Below are 17,856 nucleotides of genomic sequence, written 5' to 3' on the forward strand. Positions count from 1 at the left end.
AGCTGAGGGGGTTTCCTGGGATCTGAGGGGAGAGTTAGGAGACTGGAAAGGTCAGGCTGCTCGTTCTTAAGGCTGTTTCCTTGGGAGTTGGCAACCGGGGTGATGTGAGGCCGGCACAACCAGGGACCCCGGCTGGGCTCCAAGCTCTCCACGGCTTGCTGACTCAGCCCCCAACAGGGCAGTCACACGGCACAGTCACCCAACAGTGGGGACGTCTGCTGCGAAGGATCGGTGCGGGAAGCTGGAAGGTGCCCCTCCCTGCCTCCACCCTCTGCTCCCCCGCACAGGCCCTCTTGGCCTTTCTGAGGCAGACTCTATTTCCCTTTTGCATCCTCCACCCCTGCCCCCAGGCCAGAAATGCAGGGAAAGAAGTTTCCCTTTTCTAGAATTTTCCATTTCCAATCTCACTACACAGGCACATCGCTTTCATTCAACCTCATCACCTCCTCCTCTCCCTGCCAGGTGGCAAACCCCAGGAGGGCAGCTACACCACCTGAACCCCAGTATTTCATTAAGACAGTTTTCAAGCATTCAGAAAAATTGAATTTCAGAAAAAAACACTCATCCCTACAGTCTGTAGTGAACCTCTCCAACACTTGCCTTGCCACAAATGTACCCATCCATCTGCTCCTCTTCATTCACATTTGCAGTTTGTACATTTCAAAATAAGTTGCAGACAGGACTCTACCTCATCCTGAAATAGCTCAGCCTGTAGGGCATTAATTGGAGTCCAATGCTCATTAAGTCCTCTCCTTTTTTTTCTTTTGGGCAAAATTAAGCAAACATGGGGATACCAGAGGCTGCGGTAGAGGGTGTTGGGGAGATACTGGTTAAAGGACACACAATGTCAGTTGGACAGGAGGAGTAAGTTCAAGAGATCTCTTGTACATTATGGTGACTATAGTTACTAACGATATATCGTCCCATTGAAAATTGCTGAGAGTAGATTTTAGGGGTTTTCACCTTGAAAAATGAATAACCGAGTACAAGGGACCCATGCCCATCATCCCAGCTACTTGGGAGGCTGAGGCAGGAGGCTGTCAAGTCAAAGGCAATAGAGTGAGACCCTGTCTCAAAATAAAAATAAAAAGGCTGGGGATGTGACTCAGTGGTAGAGCCCTTGCCTACCTTGCCTGTGTAGAGTCCTGAATTCAATCCCCAGTAGAGAAGAAAGAAATTAACCACATATGTGAGGTGATGCCTATGTTAAAGAGCTTATTCTAGCTAGTTTGCAATGTCTCATGTCCTACACCCGCATATACAGTCAGCCCTTCTGTATCTGTGGATTCCACATCTGTGGATTCCACCAACCCAGATGGAACATACTTGAAATAAATCTCATCTGCACTGAACATGCAGGCAGTTTTTCTTGTCGTTATTCCCTAAGCAGCCCAGTATGGCAACTATGCACATGGCATTTACGTAGCACAAGGTGTGCTAAGCCATCTGGAGATGAGTTGAGGGGTCGGGCAGAGGCTCAATACAAACGCTGTCCCACTGGCTGAGCGGGCTTGAGCGTCCACAGGTCTGAATTCCACGGGGTGACTATTACTTTGTATATCTTTTATGTATCTTTATTTGCCAGATAAAAACATAAATTTGAAAGTTACCTAAAATAAAAGGCACAAATCCTAAACATGTTTACTTCAAGATTTGATGAGCACATTCACCAGCATGCTCTAAACTCAAGAGCAAACAGAACATTGCCCCAGAAAGTTCCTCCAGGGCCCTGCCAAGGTGACCTCTACCTCTGCTCCCAGGCAGCAGTTCTTGCCACTTTCCTGTGCTAGAGCAGAGCTGCCTCTTCTAGAACGTGCTGGCAATGGCCCGTCAGCTCTCTGCTATTGTGTAGAAGCCGGCTGAGGTTCCCAGGTTCCTCTTTGCCAAGTAACCCTGGGGCCAAACTCCAGTGCCTGGCGTGGGATAGGTGCTGTGGGGGAGGAGAGGACCGCGTGCATGCGTCAGCCTAGAAGGTAAGTCAAGGCACGCCATGTGCGGAAACCAGGGGTGTGTTAAAGCCCCCGACGGTGGCCACCTGGGGAAAAAGCAGGAATTCTACTTGCCCAGAGGAGAAGGGCTCCCCAGAGGGTGTCCGAGGGTCCCGGGAGTTTATAGAGTGTAACGAAGAACAAGAGTGGGGTGTGGCTCAGCAGTATGGTGGTCGCCTCTCAGGCATGCAGCCCGGGGTTCATCCCCACCAACTGGTTAACAAGAGTGGCGCTGGGGCTGATTGGTCCTTGGCCACTTAGGTTATATGTTCCAGGTAAGAACTGCAAAGACGGAAAAGCCTCTGCTGGGGTCACCCCTTGCAGTGTTAGGGTGTCCGCGCAAACCTGCTGTACTAGGTCAGAAGGACCTAGGTCCTGGGGGACTTCTGCTTCATGCCTCAGGTTTCCCTCCAGCTGACGAGTTTTGTGGCATTTAAAATCCTTTCTTAAATGAAACTGCCCCTGCGCCTGAGAGACTTGTGCCCTGATCCACAGTGCTGGCTGGCAGCCTCCTCCTCGCTGTCCTCTCCTATCCACCTTCTGTCCCATCCAGAAGCCCCTCCTCGGGATCAGGCCCCAGTTCTTCTTTTCTTCTCATCCAGGGACCCCTGCTTTTTTCCTTAGAGTGTAATTCCAAAACTCAGAGACCCTTGGGACCCTGCACTCCATACTGTGAAAACCTGCGTAATCCAGAACACGTTTCTGCATCTTCCCGCCACCCTCCATGATCTGCTCAGCTTCTGGTTCCCTTCCTCTCCTCCGCCTGGGCTCTCGAACTGCTACAGTTTCTCTGGGGTCAAAAATACCTTCCCTGAGGATCTGGAACCCCTGTATCTTGCTGGTGGGAGTAACCACTTTGGGCAACAGGCAGTGTCTTACCAAGCTAAATGTTCATCTACCATCAGTCCTAGGTGTCTATCCCCAATGAGTGAAAACTTTACAAAATCCACGTGGCGTGGTTGGGATGTGTCCCTCCAAAGTCCATGCATTGGAAACGTGATCCCTAAATCCCTGTGGGGATGGACTTTGGAGCTGCACCCTTTGGGAGGTGACTATCAATAAGGTCATGAGGTTGGGGCCCCCATGATGGCATTAGTGGCTTTATCAGAAGAGGAAGAGAGACCAGAGGGGGCACACTGGCTTCGTCTCATCGTGACGCCCCTGCCATGTTACGCCGTAGACCACAGTTTGGACAGTGTTCCCTAGAGGCTCCCATGTGTTGGACACTTGGTCCCTAATGTGGTGAAGTTAAGAAAGAGTGGAACTTCTAAGAGGCGGGGCCTAGCGGGAAGTCATTGGGCCATTGGGGCATTTCCTTGGAAGGGATTAAGGTAGTTCCCCTGAGATCCTGGTTAGATCCTGGTTCTCAAGAGTACTTGTCATCAAAGAGCAAGACTAGCCCCTCTCCACTCTGGCTGTCATGTTATGAGATCTCTCCTTCTTGCTAGCCCCATGATGTGATGGAGACACAGGGCTCTTACCAGAGCAGCTACAAGACTGTGTGGACTTTAGTCTTCCAAACTGTGAGCTAAATAAACCTCCTTTCTTTATAAAATGTCCAGCCTCAGGTATTTTGTTTCAGCAATGAAAAAGACCAATACCTTGGTAAGAAGGCCTTCACCAGATGCTGTCACCCTGCTCTCAGACTTCCCAGCCTCCAGAACCATGAGTCAAACTTCTATTCTTTGTAAATTACCCAGTCTTGGGTGTTTTGTTAAGCAACAGAAAACAAACTGAAACACCATACAAAGAATTGTATAAGAATATTCACCACAGCTCAATTCATAGTACCTTACATTGGAAGCAACCCAAACATCCATCGGTAGGTGAGCAGGTAAGTGAATTGTGGTCCAGCCACACAACATAATATGACTCAGCAATAAAAAGAAGAAAATCATTGATTCACATACTAGCATGTGTGAATCTCAAAAACATTACGCTGAGAGAAAGCATCCAGAAACTAAAGGCTATGCTCTATGTAATTCAACATATATAGAATTTGACAAAAGACAAGTCAAATTGATAGTGATAGACAGCAGGTCCTGGAGCAGGGCTGGGTTTGGAATTGACTAGGAGGGGATTTGAAGGCATGGTGGACAGAGTCTGTATCTGGATGGTGTTCCTCTTCTATCTGCCTCATTCTGCCACAGCCAGGCATTCTGGGAGCTAAAGCAGCCTTTAGTTATGGACTCAGTTCTGCCCGGAACTAAAAGTGACTGGCTGTTACTGTCCTCAGTTGGATCCATCTCCACTGGAAATTCTCGGAGAGCCCCCAAGTCCTCCCGGTGAAAGCAGGAGACTTGGGGAGTGCAGGGTGAATCCAGATCAGAAGTCCCCAGCTGTTCCAGCCAAGCCTTTGCACCCCACACCTCCACACTCCATGCTGGGGATTGGCAGCCAGGCCCTGCTGGGGCCTGCCTGCAACTCCCCCCTCCTCACCCCACGGCCTTCCTAGCTCCACCTGCTGAAATCCCATCATTTCTCCAAAGCCCATTTTCTCTGGGATGTTTCCTGATAGTCACAGGAGCTAGGTGCCCTGGGCAAAAGGGACCAATAATCTAAAAAGGGAAGACCCCTCCCCCTGCCTCAGGGCCTTGTCTCCGCGGTGATGTCTGCGGCGGGATGACAGGGACTGCTACTCAAGAAACGGGGGATGATGGAAAAGGCAGACAGCTTCATCCCTCTTTCCTGACTAGGAAGAGAGGTGGCTCAGAAGACGGGGACCAGGAACAGGGATTTTTGAAGCTGACGGAGGAGAGGTTAAGCGGGAGCGCAGGGGGCTTGGAGCCTGGGCACTGCTCAGGGCTGAGTTGGGTGGAGTGCTTCTCAGTAGGGAGAATGGGGAAAAGGAAACCTTCGGCACGCCGCGGTTCCAGCAGCAAGTCGCACCTGGGATCCCGGGCGCGGCGGCGGGCGTGGCTCTGGGCACTGGGCGGGGTCAGCAGCTGCGCCTCTTCTCGCAGATGCAGCCGTCCATCTCACTGCTGCAGGGTGCGTCGTTCCACAGCCCCGACTGCAGCATCATGACACAGTCCTCTTGCTTGTTCGAGTCATTGGGCTCTCCCGTGTTCCAGTAGCTGCCAAGATTCAGTAGAGTGTCCCTGCAAGTCCAGGCTGAGGACGGAGCTGAGGTGCAGCCTTCCCTCCCAGCGTCCAGCCTGTTTATTGCTCGGGTCTAACCTAGACACCCTGAGTGTCTAGCTTTAGCATGCACCTGGGGTTACTACTTCGTAAGCCCAGAATTAACCCTCAGCCAGTCCTTAGGATCTGACTTTCCCATCCCTAAGAATTTAGCCCAGCCAAGGAGTCACGGAGAGATGGCCAAAAGTACTTCCCCTAGGGTCTGATTTGTCCTTCTCCCTGTTTCTCACCAGGAGCCTGGCCCTCACCTGAAGCTGAGGGAGACTCCATCCACCCACTTGTAGCTCTGAACCCTGCCGAAGCGGCGCACGGCCCTCAGGCCCAGCCAGTAACCGAGGCCACGCGCATGCTGATTCAGGAAGCCCTAGAAAGGAGCGGGGACCTGAGCCCACCGAGCCCACGGAGCCCCAGGGCCGGAGCCACACCCGCTCAGCTGAGCCTCCTCCCCCGACACGCCCCCGTCGCGCGCCCCAGTCGCGCACCTGCTCCTCCAGGCTCCCAATGATCACCAGGTGCGCGCCGAGCTTTGCGCAGAGGTGCTGTGACTTCTCCCACGTGCCTGGTGGCTCCGAGAAATAGTAACAAGAGCCCTGAAAGGGCAACCACGACTTGGGGCACAACTCGCAGGAACCTGCAGGGTGGCGGGTCAGAGGGTGGGCTGTTCCGAGGTGGAGCACACTGAGAAAGGGGGTGGGTATTGGGTCCCCCACGGGCAGAGCCACAGAGACCCGGTGTCAGGGCAGGGCCCGGTGGATAGTGGACTCCAAGGTCCCAGCAGGTTCCACTCGTCTTCCCTCCCCAGTCTTGCTCACCGTTCTGGAACTTGATGCCCTCCAGCACCCGGAATAGTTCAGTGCGGACATCCTCTCGGTCCCTGCCGGCTTCGGCTAGGCCCTGGGTCACTGCGGGGTTGAGGGAGTTGAGATTGCAGCTGAGGTTAGGATCAGTATGTCCTGGCCAGGTAAAGGCCAAGTTACAGTTGATGTCAGGATGGACAATGACTATAGGAACAGGGTAGAGTCCAGGTGTGGCTGGGATGAGGGCTTGTGCTCAAGGTCAGAGTCCAGCCATTAGGGTTCGGTCTGTCCATGGAGGTGGGCAAGATCAGGGTCGGGGTCAAGGTCACAGGGTCAGGGTGAGGTGGCCTCACCGCGCTCTTGCAGCTCCTTCAGAGCACTCTCCTGCCGCAGCAATTTTGCCTGTGTCTCCCCAAGCTCAGTGAGGGTGGTCTGCAGTTTTGTCTTGGTCCCCAGGCCTAGGCAGGACATGACGTGGGTGGGCCAGACTGAGGCCAGCCGGCCTGTCCCCTCCCAGCCAGCCTGCACCCACCAACCGGCCCTGATCCACCGGCCACCAGCTCTGGGGCCCCCAGCCCACAAGCGACCTCCAGGCCCCCTTCTTACAGCAGCTGTTGCAGGCTCCGACTTCTGCCTTCAAGGTGCCCAGCACCACAGTCTGTTCTGAGGCTGGAACGATGCCCCCACACGCACATGCACTTGGTCACCAGAAGGGACTGGGGAACACCCTTCCCCCACCGTGGGACCAGCCTCCGGGTCTGTGGTGTCCTCACCCAGCCACTCCCCGGGCTCGGGGCCCCAGGCACTCCCACCCTCAGCCCCCGGGGGCCACCGTTCTGCACGCACCATTGGTCTTCAGCAGGTCCTGTTGGCCGAGCAGCACCCCCCGCTCCATGGAGGCTGCAGAGAGAAGCTCCTGCAGGCACGGCGGGGGGGCACAGGGACCTCCCTCTCACCCCAGGGGCGCAAGGACCCCGTCTTGCGACCCACAGAGGAAGCAGTCAGGCACACAACACACGTGATGTTCACACGTGCGGAAGGGAGACAGACATGGTGAATGCACCCAACCCCAAGAGGGACACGTTCTGTTCACAGATGCTCATGCTCAGGTCCAGACAGTGGACTGGGATCATGGAAGGAGCACATGGAAAGCAAGCTTATGTCCTGGAGGTGGGGAATGCAACCTCTCCTCAGGAAGGGGTCACTCACCCTTGGACAACAGAATGCTCAGAATGAGAGCCCACAGGACCGTGGCTGCCAGGAAAACCAGGGTCAGGAAGAAAAATCGTTGCTTGCAGTGCTCCCAGCGACCCCAGAGCCCTAGGAGAACACAGATGGACTCCTGGGCCCCCAGCATTAAACCCTGGACTGAGGTTCAGAGAGGTTAAATAACTTGCCTACCATGGCACAGCCTCTGAGCTGCAGTTAGGATGTGGATCCAGGTCTATCTGGGTCTATGGCTGTGGTGTTTTCTCTGCACCTATTACCTGGGTCTTCTTGCCTCCTCTCCTTCCTTTCCCCATCAATCCCCAGACAGACAGTTTATTAAGAAGAATAAACCCGAGGGAACCAACTAGGCGATTCCATTACTCTTACCTCCGAGGACCTCCCCGGACCGGCTGTCCCACTTGCTGTATTCGGCAGTGTCCATGGTCAAGCAGAACCCAGTGCAGGGCAGAGATATAAATTCAGCCCCCGGCCCCACCCACTTTCTCTTCCTGCCTTTCTTCCCATTTCCTTGGCCTCCATTCCTGGTAACAGGGGCCCATTCACTGACCAATCACAGGGCTGGCTCCTTGCTGGGCTGGGCAGTGGTGGGGGGCCTGGTCTCTGCAGCACACCCCCAGGCTGGTGCTGTGGCTTCTCTTCACAACTTGGTCCCTAACTCTTTTGGGGCTGGGCTTCCTCCTGAGTTGGACATGCTGATCCCAGACAAATTCTGACTCCTGCTAGATTCTGAGAAAGCCTCTCCACGTGACATCCCAAGCCACTTTGGTGGCCTTCCCTGCAGGTGCTTCTCAGAGTCTGGGCTTGAGCCTGACCTGAATTCAGTCTCTCTTGACCAGAAGGGAGCAAATAGACAATGTTGGGGGTGGCCAGCTAAGCTACTGGATCTAGTACTGAGTGGATGGGATTGTATATAAGTATAGCTTCTGGGAGCCTCAGTGTGCCCTCTGAATAGGAGGGACAATAACAGGGCCTCCTTCAAAGAAATGACACTGATAAAGAAATGAGGTCATGTATGTCAAACCTAGCACCATCTCCGGCACGAGAAAAACACTATATGAGCCAGGTGCATTGGTGCACACCTACAGACCCAGCAACCGGGGAGGCGGAGGCAGGAGCATCACTGGAGACCAGGAGCTTGGGACCAGCACAGGCAGCCTAGTAAGACTTCATCTCCATCCCCTAAAAAAAAAAAAAAAAAAATACCCACTAAATGTTTATGCATTCTTCCAACAAATATTGAACACCTACTGTGAATCAGGCATTGCTCTGAGCATTGGGTACCTCAGAGAGCAATTGGGTACATCCTTGGTGCTCACGTGCAGGGGCTAGTCAGGGGATAGACCCTATACTGAACAAGATAGTTGGCATTTTAAAAGCACATTTTATGGAAGAGTGAGCTTAACCAAGGGTAATTGTGACTCTAGGGATATCTGGCAATGTCTGGAGACATTTTTGGTTGTTAGAATTTGGGGTGTGTGTGTGTGTGTGTGTGTGTGTGTGTGTGTGTGTGTGTGTGATTGACATTTATGTGTTGCTGCTCAAAACCCTACAAGGCACAGGACAGCCTCTGTCCCACAGCCAAGGATGATCCTGCTTCAACTGACCATCATGACAAGAGTGAGAACCTTAAAAACACAGACGAAAAAGTCACAAGTGCTACAAAAAATAAAAGAACAAAAAGTCAAGAAGGACGAAGGGCTTGGAGGCTGGGGTGGTGACCAGGAGCCCCGGCTGGGGAGTTGTTTACTCACGGGGCTAAGTCAACCACGCATTTACCAGATTCCAGCCCTCTTGGAGATATGTAGATGCACCCTCACTTCTTTTTTCAGAAAATATTTTTAGCTGTGAATGGACATAATATCTTTATTTTTTTATGTAGTGCTGAGAATCGAACACCAGTGCCTCATGCATGTGAGGCAAGTGCTCTACCACTGAGCCACAACCCCAGCCCGCACCCTCACTTCCTGAACTTCTTAACAGGCTGTAGAAATAATTAACATTATCCACACTTTATTTAAAAAAATTAATTTGGGGGTTCAGGCATGGTTCAGTGGTGGAGGGCTTGCCTAGCACACACGAAACCCTGGTTCCATCTCCAGTGTCCCCCCATTTTTAAATTTGATGCTTATTTTCCTGTTTCTTTCCAGACAGGAATGAGAAAAGCACTCCTGATCAGATGAAGTGAAGAGATAGGAGGGTGTCTTTTTAAAGCAGATGACAAAGGACAAAAGAGGGTGGGGAGGGAGCACGGTTCTAACACATGGTCTCAGGACCAATGTTCAGACTGGGGTCCAGACGGGGTAAACACAGGTCCCCGTTTCATTACTGCAGGGACAAGGGTTAGACACCTGGAGATGGGCCAGGAAGTGTTCAACAGAATCTGGGGAAGGACATGTAGAACCAAGTCCACGTGGGATTTTCCAGAAACACAGCATTGGATTTTCTGCTACTGGGCTAAGGGTAGATGGTGTGTGTGTGTACGAACCACGTCTGTGCACGCTGCAGTCCACGTTCCAGTCAGAGGGCATCTCCAGGGCACAGAGCTCAACAGCACAGGTCGGCAATGCTTAGCCCCGGCAGGACCTGGCAAAGCCATTTTCCAAGAACATGAGCGGGCCCTGCTCCTCTTCCTAGAAGTATTCTTGATCTGAGATGTAAGACTCCTTTTGCCTCTATCATCAGAAAAGGAACCCTGTCAACAGGTGCTGACAGCTGACTTAGCAGCAAGACATGACTGTGTGACAGAACTTTCTGGAAAGGCACACCCTGAGTGGCGCTTAGAGGAAATTAAAAAAAAAAAAAAAAAAAAAAAAAAAAAGATTGCACAATTTCTGTCCAAGGCAACCACCAGAGTGTGTTCTTGGGAAAGGATCCGGATGGAATTGTTTCATCAGCCATTATGGAGAACAAATTAATTCATGAGGGGGAGGTCAGAAGACGTTTTCTGAAAGGGGTCCCATTGGCATGGTGCCTTCAAGGGCAGGTACAGGGTCAGGGAAGAAGGGAGCAGGGCGGGAAGGGTCTCTGGTTTGTACCTAGAGCTGAGGTTGCCTTGAGGAGCCGGGTGGGGATATCCAGCTTCTCCAGAAAACCCAAAGCTGCCAGTCCCCCACCCCATGCCCAGAACTCGCCGCAGGGGCAGTGAAAGGGGAAGGGAGGTCCAGGAATGAGGCCAGCCACAGACCAGTAACCTCTGCTCCTGCCCCAAGATAGGGAAGGGAAACCCTTCTCTGGGTGTCATGGTGGGTGGGAAACCCGTGACCAGGGAATTTTAAGACAATGGGACCAACATAGGAAGCACAGGGAATCATGAGACCGCTGGCCACACGTGAATGTGCCCGAAGGATCCTCTGGGAGGAGCTGACCCCTGGAGGAGTCGGCCATTCTGGAGAAGGTGGGGCGGGGAAGGTTCCCAGTGTGACATCAGCACTGCACAGATTGGGAGAGCGAAGGAACAGGACTCTTGGGGAAGCCAAGACGAGTCTCGGGGCAGGATTTTGAGTTTGGGGAGCAGCTGATGTTGGGTCTGACAAAGAACCAAGTAGCAAAGACAAAGGGTTTGGAGTAGAGGAGGAAGAAGGTGAAGGCCACGGGATTCAGCCTAAGCCAGGACCACTCGGTTTCTATTCCCTTCAGAGACAGGAGGCTCATTGTGAGCCAGGAGCCCAGCTCGATGCAAAGGGCACTTTAGGCTTTAGTTATTGCTTTTTTTTTGAAAATTTTATTTCTTTATTTTTTTTCATGGATGCTGAGGATGGAACCCAGTACTTCACACGTGCCAGGCAAGTGCTCTGCCACTGAGCCACAACCCCAGCCCTACTCATGGCTCTTAATATGGACTTTGATTATTAATAAGCATGCAAAGAGCTCTGCAGAAAACAACCTGCCTGCCTTCCACTCCGCATGACATTGTCGTGCATTTCAGATCCTTTTAAAAGTAAATATAACAAAGAGAGGGTGAGTCTTCTGGGACTCCCAGTACCTCTCTGGTCTTGTCCCCATTTCCTTCCCTAAGGCAACTTCCCTCCCAAACTTGGTGTTTATCACATTAAAGAACACTTTAACTGTGTGTGCGCCCTTGGACGGTGTGTTGGATTGCTTTGCCCATTTGGAAGCTAAGTAAACATGTTCCCACGTGCTCTGTATCCTTCCGGATTTTGTTTTTGTCTCTTCCACATTATGAGATATATCGATTCAAGGTTCATTTTTCATTAAAAAGAAGATAAACACAAGAAAATGAAATGCTAAGCAAACACAGGAGAAAATTTCCTTAGTTTGATAAGAAGCCATTTCTAGGGACCTACAGAAATGTTTTACTTACTGATAACATATGAGAACCATCTTCAGTAAAAGCAAGAACAAAATAAAGATGCCCACTGTGTTGGGGGTTGGTTTGTGTCCCCCAGAAAAGATAAGTTAAAGCCCTAATCCAGGGTACCTGTGAATGGGACCTTACTTGGAAATGGGGTCTTCGCAGATGTAATTAAGTTAGGTGAGGTTACGGCAAGCTCTGATCCAAGAAGCCCACGTCCTTCAACAAAGAGAAGAGAGACAGGTAAGACAATGTGTTGGGACAGGAGGGGGAAGCCAGGGCTTGCCATCTGCCATCAGAAGCTGGAAAGAGGCAAGAAAGTTCCCCTCCATGTTTCTGAGGAAACTCGGTCCTGCAGACACCTCAGTTACAGACTTCTGTGTCCAGAACTCTTAGACGACACACTGCTGTTGTGTTAAGCCACAGTGTGCCGGCTTTGACAGGGTGGCCCGAGCAGACTGATCTTGATGTGATAAGGGGCATTTTGCACCTGCAGAACATCGCCACGCTGTCACACACCGGGTAACCACATTACCATCCACGACGAGCCACACAGGAGACCACAGTTGCAGAAGACTGTATCACTTGGTGACATCCCAGACATCTTAGTTTGTGCAAGTAACTTTCTCGTGTTTGTACGGTGACAAAATAAACCTGAAGATGCTTTTCTCTGAACATAGCCCTGTTATTGAGCACTGTGTGACTCTAAATGAGAACCTCATTTGGTAATATCAAGAAGAAAATAAAGATGCTTCTCTTGCTTTCTGCCAATGCAGTCAGAAAAGAAACATTGGAAAGCAAGAAGCAAAGTCGACAGTACTTCAAAGCTGCGATGATTTATCTAGAAAGTTCTAAGGATTTAACCTCCAGACTAATTAAAGGTTGTGGCAAGATTAACCTTTAAAAAGACAACTTTCTTAGATAGAATGAAACAGACAGTATTACCCTATGTATATGTATGATTACATGAATGGTGTGAATCTACATTGTGTACAACCATAGAAATGAAAAGTTGTACCCCATTTGTGTACAATGAACTAAAATGCAGTCTGTCAAAATAAAAAAGATTTTAATTAAAAAAAAGACAACTTTCTCATGTTCTAGCAATTAGCATCTGCAAATGAAAGAGAAACCAGATCCCCTTCACTAAATAGAAACAACTCTGGAACGCTGAAGAAAAATCATGTCAAGAATATGGGGTCCGGGTGCAGCTCAGGGGTGGAGTATTCTCCTAGCATGTACAAGAACCTGGGGTTCCACCCCCAGCACTGCAAAAAAGAAAAGAAGGAAATACACAAATAAATCAGTTCCCATGGTTGTGAAACCATCACCACCAACTATTCCCAGAATTTTTAGATTTTCTCTAGGCATCTTATATAAATGAAATTCCAAGCAGTGTTTTTGAGTCTTTTCAAACTGTGTGTGTGTGTGTGTGTGTGTGTGTGTGGTGGGAGTGAAACCCCGCACCTCTGTGTGCTAGGCAAGCGCTCTACCACCGAGCTGCACCCCCAGCCTCTTCCAGCCGCTTATTTTGATATAGATTTGCAGAAGGATTAGTTGTAAAGAGAGTGGAGAGTTCTGCATGCTCTAACGCCAGCCTCATGTATCACCCTTGTACATTTGTCAGGATGAAGGGATTAACCTTGGCACACGACTGTTGGTTAAACCGCAGACCTCAGTTGGATTTCCCCAGTTTTCCCTCAGGCGTCCTCTGCTACGTCATCTCCCAGCATGCCACACTGCATGTGGTCAGCGGGTGAGTTTGCCAGGGATGCTGTGACGAAGTGCCCCAGACAATGTGGCTTATTCTCTCAGTTCTGGGGGCCCAAAGTCCGAGACCTACATGAGCAGATGCTATAATTTGGATCCAGAATGTCCCCCACGGGTTAAAGGCTTGGTCTCCAGCTTGGTGCTCCTGGAGGTGGTGGAAACTTCAAGAGGTGGGACCCAGAGAGAGGTCTTCAGGTCATTACGTGGATGTTCTTGAAAGGGATGTGGGACCTCACTCCTTCCTTTCTTTTCCGTGTCCCTGCTGTGAGGTGAGCAGTCTTGCCATGGGCTGCCACCTGCCACCAGGATGTGCTGCCTCACCACAGGCCCTAAGGTGAGGGGGCGGGCAACGAATCACCGACTGAAACCTCCCAAACTGTGAGCCCAAACAAACCTTTCCTCTTTGGAAGTGGATTTCTCCCGGTTGTTTGTTACAGCAACAGGAAGCAGGCTAGCACAGCAGGGGTGGTTCCTTCTGGGTGTGGTGAGGGAAGCGTTGCTTGCTTGTTTCTCTCCTTGGCTTGTAGATGCCCCCTTCTCCCTGTATCCTCACAGGGCCATCCTCCTGGGGCCATGTATCTCCTTCATCATGTTGAATCGTGACCAACTCTAATGCCTTAGTAAAGACCCCGTTTCCAAGTATGGTCACATTCTGACCATAGGGGTTAGGACTTCAACGTATGTTTTGTTTGTTTGTTTGTTTGTTTCTCAGTGCGGGGTTAAACCCAGGGACACTCTACCACTGAGCGACATTCCCAGCCCTATTTTAATTTTGGGGCAGTCTGGCTAAGTTCCCCAGGTTGGTCTCGAACTTATGATCCTGCTGCCTCAGCCTCCCGAGTTGCTGGGATTACAGGGGTATGCCACCGTGCCCGCAACATGGGCGTTTGGTGAGGGCACGGTTCAGCACTTAAGAGTCATCGTGTCCTCTTGGTCCTCTCCAGGTTGTGGCAGGTTCCTTCCTCTATGGTTTAGGCTTGGTTTGAGTGTGACCCCTGAAGGTTCCTGTGTGAGAAGCTGGTTCCCTTCTGTGGTAGCATGAGAGGTGGTGGAACTTCTAAGAGGTGGGGCCTAGCAGAAGGTGATTAGGTTGTAGGGACATTGTCCGGGGAAAGGACTCATGCCAATCTCATGGAGTGGTTGTTATAAAAGGAGCAAGCCTAGCCCTGCTGCCCTCCATGGTTTCCTATCTCACATGCAACCTCCTTTCCTGCTTTCTCCACCATGCTGTCTGCCATGTTGAGTCACAGCCAAGAGGGCCTGGACCAGAAGTTGAACTGATGGGGCTGCGTGGCCTTGAACTTTCAGCCCCTCAGACTGTGAGCTAAACAGACTGCCTTTCTTCATAAAATTCCAGCCTCTGGTATTTTATTATAGGAACAGAAAATGGACTGTCTCCTGTCTTTCATGAAGTTGACAGTTTTGAAAAGTATCAACCAGGCATTGTATTGAATGGTCCTTGATTTGAGCTTTCATGATTAGACTGGGGTTATAGGTTTAGGGGGGAAAGTACCACAGATGGATCATGCTCTCCTTTCACATAATATCAGTGGGTCCAGTAGGGGAGATACATGATGTCCTCATGATCGTGACTTATCACTTGTGATCTTAGTTAAGGTGGTAAATGCCGGGTTTCTCCATAACAGAGTCTCTATTTCCTATTCCATACTGTACAATGCATCTTCAGAGGTACTGATGTCCCCAAAGGAGAAAAGCTGGTTCTTTAGAGGATATATATAGAAGGATACATATAGATAGCTATCCATACCTATCCCTATATCTATATATCAGATATCACGGTGCCTTGGGGACCCCCAAAACTCAGTCTTCTCCAACAAAACCTTATTCTTTAATATTTTATTTGGAGCAAAAATTAGGGAAAATGTCTCTAAAAGCCATTCAGTGCTGCTCTCGCCCTTGGGAGTGAGTTACCATGTCCAGTTGCCCTCAGGGGGAGAACTGACTTCTAAGAAGGAGTAGATGTGTGAACATGTATTGAAACCACAGTGGTTATTAATAAGCACTGGGGGAAGGAAGTCACTGAGGGTGTGCAAATGTGCTGTTTCTAGTCACATTCTACCTCATCAATGAGAACAACTGTCTTGGGATCTTCCTACAGCGATTATGGATGAGGCGTCCTAATGGTCATTCCCTATTACCTTTATTCTTTATTTCATTTATTAATTGAGATCATTCTATGAGAAAGAACAGATTTTCAAAAACGGACTTTAGTATTTAGATTCACAGCAAAAGTTTAGTTTTACAGCAAAATTCAGCGGAAGGTAGGGGGGGATTTCCCATACACTCCCCGTCCCCACAAAAGCACAGCCTCCTCCATGGTCAGAGCCCCCACAGGGGTGGACTTGTTGCAGCTGATGGGGCTACATACACATGTCCTTGTCACCCCAAGCCCACAGTGTGAGTTTGCGCTCCCTTGTGCTGTATGTTCTGTAGGTTTGGATAGACAGGCAGCGATGTCTCCACCAGTTCTGTATCACAGAGAAGGTTCAGTGTCCCCCAAATTCCCTGTGCTCCATTTAGTCACACGAGATTTTCAAAATTCTATAGAAATATGGCAGATAGAATATGAAGCCAACATGGCAAGTGGATTATTTGGAATATCATGAAGAATAGGGAGAAGACCTTTTGAGGTCAGAAAATGGGGAGGGAGGGCATTTCATTTTCACTGGAGAGATGGAAGTGTTTTGGTTCCGTGGGCACAAATGGCTGACTCCAAAGGTTAATTAAAACTTAAAAAGTTATAGTCACTTAAAGATCCATCATCTAAAAGAGAAATTGCACGAGAAAAGAAAAAAATGTTTTAATAGAGAGAAGCACATCTGGCCAATATCAAGACATGCTGTAAACTCGGTTCAGGTTTCCCCAGAAGTGGAGTCTGAGACAAGTATTTGGATACCTGTGGTTTGGCTGGGAGGTGATTCCAAGAGATATCCGTAGAGGAGGGGGGAAGAGGAGAGGGACAGGTAGGGGAAGGAAGGAGGGGAGCCAGTCAGGGAATATTGACAGGCGCATGCCTGATGCAGGCAACCAGGACTTGGCTCCATGAGCACCTCTGGGGTGTACAGAGCGTGTCTCTGAGTCATCCCCGCCGTGGGAGGTCAATTTAAGTGAGCTGGAATTCAGCGGTCGAGTTGTTTATGAAGGAGCATCCTTGTGGTCAGTCCCAGTAGGAGGAAGGGGAAGTCTACGGAATTATTTTTACACGAAGCAGTTTTCCACTTCTCACAATAGCTGCCTGGCACTGGATTACACAAGTGAGAGTCTCAGTTCCACAAGATCAGCCCAACCTCAGATGCCTGCTGCAGGTGCCAAGGGCAGCCCTGCTTCAGCCAGGACAGCCAGGAGTTAGGGGTTCCCAGAACCCACTCCCAGGGATGGCAACTCTCCAGATGGCTCACAGAACCTCAGAAAAATACACGCTTGTGTTCACTGGGTCATTAGAAAGGATACGACTCAGCCAGATGGAAGAGATGTCCAGGACAAGGGAAAGAGGGGGTGCAGAGTGGGGGCGGGGCTCCAGCGCTCTCTCCTAGTGCGCACCTCGGCTCCACCACGTGCTCACTAGCCCGGGGCTCACCGAGCCTCGCCTTGACCAGACTTTCCATGCAGCTCAGCCTCCAGCCCCTACACCGTGGGGATTGGTGGGTGGGGCTGGAAGTTCCAACCCTCTGACGTCCTCAGGTTTTTCTGGTGACCACTCCCATGCTGAGGTGTCCAAGTCCCACCGACGATCACCGCGTTAGTGTGAATAATGTAGGCACAGGGGCTCGCTATGAGTAAAAATGCTACTCCTGTCACTCAGGAATTCAGGCAAAGACCAAGTAGATATTTTTATTATGGGAGTAGAAAGAGGGACAGTCCATCAGAGGCCATCTGACGGCAGCCACAGAGGGCCCCACGCGGAGCTCTGCAACCTGAACGGTCCTTCAGAGGTGCCCCACGTGGACCCACGTGCACAGACCTTCAATCAGTCTGCACCATCTGAGCTGCACCAGGAAGCAACCTGACCTTGAAGAAGCAGCTCCCTGTGGTAGAGTCCAGACGGGAAGGGGCTGACAGCAACTCCCAGCACTGGGCCAACAAGTCCCTCCTTGAAGACAGCCGGGAAGCATACCTCAGGGTCCACCAGGCCATCACCAAGGGAGGCAGGGGCTGGGTATTCATGTGCTGCCGCCTGACAGTCCTTGACTGGCTGGGGGAATGAGTTCCGCCGAGCTTCCAGCCTCCAGGAAGAGCTGCAGCAACCAGGATGAGACCTGAAGCAAGTGGGTGCAGGGGAGGGTCATGGACGTTGGGCAGATGGAAGGAAGGCATGCAGGGATGGGAGAGGTCCAGGGGACATGGCGGCAGCTATACATGGCCGTGCAAACCCTCTGGTCTCAGCAAGGAAGACGGAGCAGACTAATGGAACGCACCTGGCCCACACCTGTGTGAATGTGCCCCACACCTGGGCACTGTATTAAACTGCAAAGGTGAGACAACCATAGCCTCAAAAGCCAGGGGGCATCTGGAGGCACAGGAGGAAGGACCCATGTCACCCCATGTGGGCCCAGCCCTACAGGGACTGAGGAGTTCCACAGAGAAGAGCCCAGAGCTC

At 50.8% G+C, this 17,856-nt stretch overlaps 1 protein-coding gene across 1 annotated transcript; it reads right to left on the bottom strand.

The window, feature by feature from the left end:
- Positions 1-3,727: 3,727 nt before the first annotated feature.
- Positions 3,728-7,634, bottom strand: CLEC4G (C-type lectin domain family 4 member G). Its single transcript, XM_079115114.1, has 9 exons — positions 7,523-7,634; positions 7,136-7,246; positions 6,773-6,826; positions 6,533-6,595; positions 6,280-6,384; positions 5,942-6,031; positions 5,612-5,760; positions 5,378-5,493; positions 3,728-5,065 (listed from the first exon to the last, which is right to left on the bottom strand). The coding sequence occupies exons 1-9, from the start codon at positions 7,575-7,577 to the stop codon at positions 4,927-4,929; spliced, it is 882 nt and encodes a 293-aa protein (XP_078971240.1). The 5' UTR covers positions 7,578-7,634; the 3' UTR covers positions 3,728-4,926.
- Positions 7,635-17,856: the final 10,222 nt, after the last annotated feature.

Source organism: Sciurus vulgaris (assembly GCF_902686455.1).
Source record: "Sciurus vulgaris genome assembly, chromosome: 16".
Lineage (NCBI taxonomy): Eukaryota > Metazoa > Chordata > Mammalia > Rodentia > Sciuridae > Sciurus > Sciurus vulgaris.